The sequence below is a fragment of the Ipomoea triloba genome, chromosome 4, assembly GCF_003576645.1.
Source record: "Ipomoea triloba cultivar NCNSP0323 chromosome 4, ASM357664v1".
NCBI classification, from domain to species: Eukaryota; Viridiplantae; Streptophyta; class Magnoliopsida; order Solanales; family Convolvulaceae; genus Ipomoea; species Ipomoea triloba.
In genome coordinates, this window is record NC_044919.1 from 27,110,431 (window position 1) to 27,116,987 (window position 6,557).

Sequence of the window (6,557 nt, forward strand, 5' to 3'; positions counted from 1 at the left end):
CAAAAAAAAAAAAAAAAAAACACCGGCTGAGTTGGCCAACTAGGGAGCCAAGTTTGGCCGACTCGGGTGCCTAGGCTGCCTAGTCGGCCGACTAATTGGCCAGCCCACTAATGTCTGCCTAAGGGTAAAATCCCCTTGGCCTAGGGGCGCCTAGGCTCCCCCTAGGCTGATTTTTACAACAGTGATCCTAGTTCACATGTTTGTTTTCTATTTCTTTTCGGCGTTTTCGCTCCATCTAAAGCGGGGTTTGACATCTAATTATACTTAGAACAAAATGGTTAGTTTTTGGATGTTTTCTTTAATCAATACTATTTCACCAGAAGTGCATGACAAATATGAAATATCACAAATAGGTGTTAGTGCACATGAAGCCCTTTGTTATTGTTATTGTTATTGTTTTTGTTGACATACTACACCGGCATTCGTAACCCATGAGATGAGACTAATTCATCCTAGTCTCGGTTGGGCCCCCTTGGGGCAGTAGCCGTCTTGAGGGCATTGCAGCACATTGTTTTGAACTTTTGACCTCATGCTTTAAGCGACTCAAGAATCCTACTTGAGCCAATGCCTCTTGGTCACATGAAACCTTTTTTAAAACATAGAAAATTTGCTAAAGTTTTTAATTGTTCCCATATCAAACATACATCTATCTAGCTATTATCATTTTTGCTTTAATATGTTAATGTTTTATGTGCCATATTTTTACTTCATTTATGCCATCTTTTTAGGCTGAACTCACCCAATGTTTAGAAAGGGACGGTTATAAGACAATCCACGAGGCGGTTGGAGCAGATTGCAGATAGTTTGGAGCAAAAAGCAGTTGCTCTAGAGCTCTTGGAGCGACCTCGTTTATCCACATACAATAAAAACCTAGTTACTAATCGAAGAGAAAGGTTCTCCCTGGATTTTTCTTGGCTGACATTTTCTGATATTTTAATGTATTCTTTTTGAATCTTATTCCCCTTTGTTTTGCCCCTCTGAGGGAGGGGTAGATTTTGACATGTAACATCTTTCTTCTTCAGTGGCTAACATTTGGTCTAAGTTTACATAATCATGGATTGTGATTGTAAATTGTCAACACTTCATAATTAACTCTACCTGAGTTTCATTCTGTTGAACTAATCTTTACCAAATACCTTTGATATAATCTCAATGTGTTTTATTTCCACTCTAGTTGAATTGATTATGTGTTTTTAATTTTTTATAGGCTTTGGTACATGTGCACTATAATTTCTTTTCTTCTCAAACTTTATCACTGTAACTAACTGAGATGCCAATGCGGGCGACACCATAATCTTCTTTTATTGGGTGATGTAGAGGTTATAGACTCTGAAATGAAAGTTTAATGATAGTTAGATTACTTTTGTTTTGCCGGGGTAAAATTCTCTTGCCCCCCATGCCTCCACACTCCTTGACAAGATAGTGGGGCTAAATGGTAATTTACTGGTCTATTAAGTGAGAGGATTAATGTCTGATGTTTATAATGAGTTCATCACATTGGGTGTATTTCTTGGTAAATTAGCTATGGACCCGGGTCCACCTTGCAAAATGGACTTAGGTCTATGTTCACAAATTTAAAATTCTATGTTTACAAATTTAGAATTTTATGTTCACAATTTTAGAACTCTATATTCACAATTTTAGATCTCAATATACAAAATTATATTACTCAATATTCACAACTTTTGAACTTTATATTTACAATTTTGTTATATAGATTCAAAAATTGTGTTATACTGTTGAACAAATAGTTATGAAATTGTGAACATAGAATTATAAAATTATGAACGTAGAGCTATGAAATTGTGAATGTAAAATTATTGTGAACATGAAATTATAAAACTGTGAACATGGAGTTATAAAATTGTGAACATGAAGTTATGAAATTATGAACATAGGATTATGAAATTGTGAATATAGACCCCTAACAACTGGTATTTCTCACACTGTGATTACAAGCGTTCAGGGGCGGAGACAGGATTGTATAGTGCGGGGGGCCGACCGTTGAAGTACTAAATCAAATACATTGATATCCATTAACATATTTTAAGATAATCATTACATTACAAATTTAATTACTAAAGTTTAGAATAAATCATTTATAATTAAACATAATCTATACTAAATTATTTTAATTTGCAATATGATTTTCAATGTACATTGCTTTGTACGGTTGAAAGAATGAAAATATTCACGCATGTTTTAAAAGACTATTGATTATTTCTTGAAAACATAATGCTTTCTCAAATATAAATACTACACATGTTTTACATTATTACAAATATTAAATTAAACACAAAATTTACCACATAACCACAAATCTACATAATTAACTAAACAAATACACCTTGATATCCATTATTTAGAACAAAACAAAACAACTATTTAAAATAAACAATAGAATATGAAACAAAAATCAACCAAACAAGTAGTTAGAAACAAAAAACAAAACAAAAATTAACTTGAAAAATATACATAGATTTTAATAATGACAAATTATCTTGTTGTAGCGTATAAGACGTATATATGTATGGTTCTAATTGAAAGAAACTAGTAAGTAGGTTAAATGAGGTTTGAATGTGAGTCTACAATATATAAAAGACATAATCTAAATTAGGAGAGAACTAGAGAAATTGAGAAGAAGAAGAATTTTATAACTGAGCTTGTAAGATTAATTTAAGTGAGAGGGGCCAAATATTTTGGAGGGAGAAAAAAAATTTTGATATTCTAAAATTGTTCTTTAAATTAGAGTTTCTAAGAAATATATTTAGAACGATGTTACTTAAATGCAATCTATCTAGTATTATTTGATGCAATTTTATATGATTAATTATAAGTTAATAAATTCTTAAGGAGTTGATGAATAAGAAAGTTATGACACTTGCCACAAATTATATTATTAAATATAATATTTAATAAAAATGTTATTTTCTTTTTCATTTATAGGTTAGGAACATAATATCTTAAATTTGTGCGTTTTAAGAAAATTTTACTAATATACTATATCTAACCTAAAAATGCAATATTTCAAATAAAAAGTTGTACACATTTATTTAATCACTTATAAAAAAAAATTAAAATATATATCCGTCACTTCTTATTTTCAAAAATATATCAATTTTTATTTATATTATAGCATTCTTTAAAAATTTGGTGATATTCGATCTAATCTTTTTAAAACTATTAAAAAGTTCACATGTACTCGATTTAGAATTTTAAAAAGTCTTTAATTTAATAGTCTATTTGGGTTAATCCTCCAACCTCAAACTTTTCTACATACTTTATAGACTTTTATCCTATCAAATTTTACAATAAATTTCATAACTTCCGATCCATAAATACTCATATAATTATAATTTTATCTTTTTATTTTATATATCATAGCAAATTTAGTATTGTTGCGAACAACAAATAGACTATTCTATTGTTCGCAACAACAAAATTTGTTATCGCGAACAAGTTGCTTTGTACACACTCTTAGCAAGTTAAGCTAGTCAACAACTTATGCTAGTTTTATTTTTCTTTTTCTGGTCTTTTGTCGGCTAGAGTTTCAAGAAGAAGAGTTTACACCATACACATTCTTAGTTAGTAACTGTGAATTTCTCTAACTATAAAAAAATGCTTAATGCTATAAAAATGTGTAAAAACAAAAATACTACTTGAATTCTAAAAACATACGCCTAACTTTTACTTCAATTAAGTGTTCAAATTTTATTGAAAAAAAAAGTACTCCCTCTGTCCCATTTTACCTGTCCTGTTTACTATTCATTGGTCAAATCAACTATTTCTTCATTGCTTATTTTCTTTAGTAACTTTTAATTGTTTTTAAATTTGATTTTTTGTGTTTAATAGTACTTTTAATGTAGTTTCTAAATATATAAATTTTATATACTAATACTAAACTTAATATTATGAAAATTTGAATTAAAAATAACTTCAGTCAAGCCTCGTTAACCGAATAAGACAAACAAAATGGGACGGAGGTAGTAATAGATAAAAATCATGATTCTATTATACTAAGCAATCAAAACATGTCACATATTAGGAAGCATAAAATGAGAATAGAAAATGTAAATACATGTAAAATTCCTCTAAGGAAAATAGCAAGTACTCGTAATAAAATGTCAAATGGGCTGCCGCAGTCATCAGAAGAATACAGTTTGGACGGTTGGACCAAATCAAGATCCGTTAGGGTGGTGGTTACTTGCCCACATAATAATTCCTTATTTTCTTAGTAGTTAAGGCTTATATTCCGACAGCAATGTCGGCCTGCATTGGTCAAATTGCTTCATCTTTGACTAAATCCAACTTACTCATCACTATATACTCTATATTATTTTATATTCGGCACTTATGTTTTAAATTTATTTATCAATTATTCTTATATGTATACAAAATTTAACTTCATCATTTCACATTCAGAACTTTTTAAAACTTACTTATGGATTGTTGAAGTAAGGATTATATTGTTGTGTGTGTGTATATATATAGAGAGAAAACAGAGATCTAATGTGAATGAGGGGTTTAGTAGAAAATAGGGTTAAAAATTAACAGTTCATAATGAAGAATTTTTTTTTTTTTTTTTTAAAATGTGGTAGCATTATGGTAATTTTATGTAAGTAAGTTCATATGGTCTTTGTCTCCGAATGTATAGTTTCTCCCTTTGAGTGCACATCTTTGTGCCTTTGAGCGTATGCTTTTAGCCTTCGAGTACACAATTATGAACACATATTTATTATGGCCCTATTTGGTAAAATAGTTAGCCTATCATCCCATTTAAACTTATTTGACCACTATTAGCTATTTGACATGGTTAAAAAATTAATATAAGTATTTGGTTAATCAACCTTTTGTAACTCCAAAATGCTAAAATTCAAAAAGTTCCTCAAAGCAACTTTTTCAATTAGCTTTTTGAAAAAAAAATTATACCAAAGAACTATCAACTAACAGCTAATTTACCAAACACTTTTTTACAATAAGCTAATGTTATCAACTAGTTATACCCTCTAACCCAATAAGCTAACCGCTAACAACCATTTACCAAACAGTGCCAATGGCCCTATTTGGTAAATAATCAGCCTATCAGCCAATTTTGGCTTATTTGATCACTATTAGTTGTTTGGTTAATAAACTTTTTGTAACTCTAGAATACTAAAGTTCAAAGGCTACTCAAAGTAGCATTTTCAATTAGCTTTTTGAGAAAAAAAATTATACCAAACAGTTATCAGCTAACAGCTAATCTATCAAACAACTTTTTACAATCAGCTAATGTTATTAACAAATTAAATCATACTACCTCCGTCCCAAAATGGTTGTCTGGTTCGTTTAATGATGCTTGACTGAAGTAATTTTTAATCCAATTTTTCATAATATTAAGTTTAGCATTAATATAAAAAATTTATATATTTAGAAACTACATTAAAAGTACTATTAAACACAAAAAATTAAATTTAAAAATAATAAAAAATTACTAAAGAAAATAAGCAAAGAAAAAAGAGTTGGTTTGACCAATGAATAGTAAATAGGACAGGTTAAATGGGACAGAGGGAGTACCTTCTAACCCAAACAACCAACCCAATCAGCCAACAGCCATTTACCAAACAGGGCCTATATCTTTTTTTTTTTTTTTTTTTTCTAATAATATATAATTAAATTTTTAATGAAATTTGTGTGATTTACGAAGGATTTATAGTTTAATGTTGGATTGAGTGAATCACATGCAGTTCAATTCTATGTGTTTAATGTTGGATTGAGTGAATTAGGGTGCAAGTAATTTCTATATTATATATATATAGAGAGAGAGAGAATCCATTAAAGATAGTAGTGATAACATACAGCTCAATTCTGTGTGTTGGATTGAGTGAATTAGGGTGCAAGTAATTTCTTGGCTTTTTTAATACGATGTATATTTTTTCTATTTATGGCATGGAAATCCTTGTATACAAGCTAAAGCTACAGTGGTGAAGATAACAGTAGGTTCATTTCACTCCACTCATAAATTTTACTTATGTTTGGTAGAAACGGTTAAATTTTGTCAACTCCAAGCGGATCATGCTATTTGAACTCACAAGTTTTCCAGCATTTTTGGAAGTAAAAGTTTGAACTCATGTCTCTCCCCTCTGGATTAACCTTAGGATCAATTTTACTAATACTATTACTTTAAATATGTGCGCTTGGAATTTTGAGGAATTACTTGTATAATTGTGAGAATTCGCATTGAATTAAAGGATAAATTACACTTTTAATCCTTCAATTATTATACAATTTAGTCTCTAATTGTCAATTTTAAAGAATATAGAGGTTGTCAAATTCGTTTATTTTGTAACTTTTGTGTTAATCAATTGAACGATTAAATTGATATCATCATATCACAGAAGTAGGGGTGTCAAGGTGGACCGAAACCTGCGGGCCAGTCAAAACCGCCTCACAGTGGGGCGGGTTAGGGTCTGAAATTTTTAGCTCGCGCGAGCTTTTCATAAATTATATATATATATATATATATATATATATATATATATATATATATATATATATATATATATATATATATATATATA

At 29.5% G+C, this 6,557-nt stretch overlaps 1 protein-coding gene across 1 annotated transcript in view; it reads left to right on the top strand.

The window, feature by feature from the left end:
• The window catches only part of LOC116017366 (dihydroorotate dehydrogenase (quinone), mitochondrial), an 8,939-nt gene extending 7,792 nt beyond the window's left edge, over positions 1–1,147 (top strand). The window contains exon 11 of the mRNA XM_031257945.1: positions 729–1,147. Within this exon, the coding sequence (XP_031113805.1) occupies positions 729–803 (75 nt within the window). The 3' untranslated portion in view covers positions 804–1,147. The remainder of the gene's footprint in view (positions 1–728) is intronic.
• Positions 1,148–6,557: the final 5,410 nt, after the last annotated feature.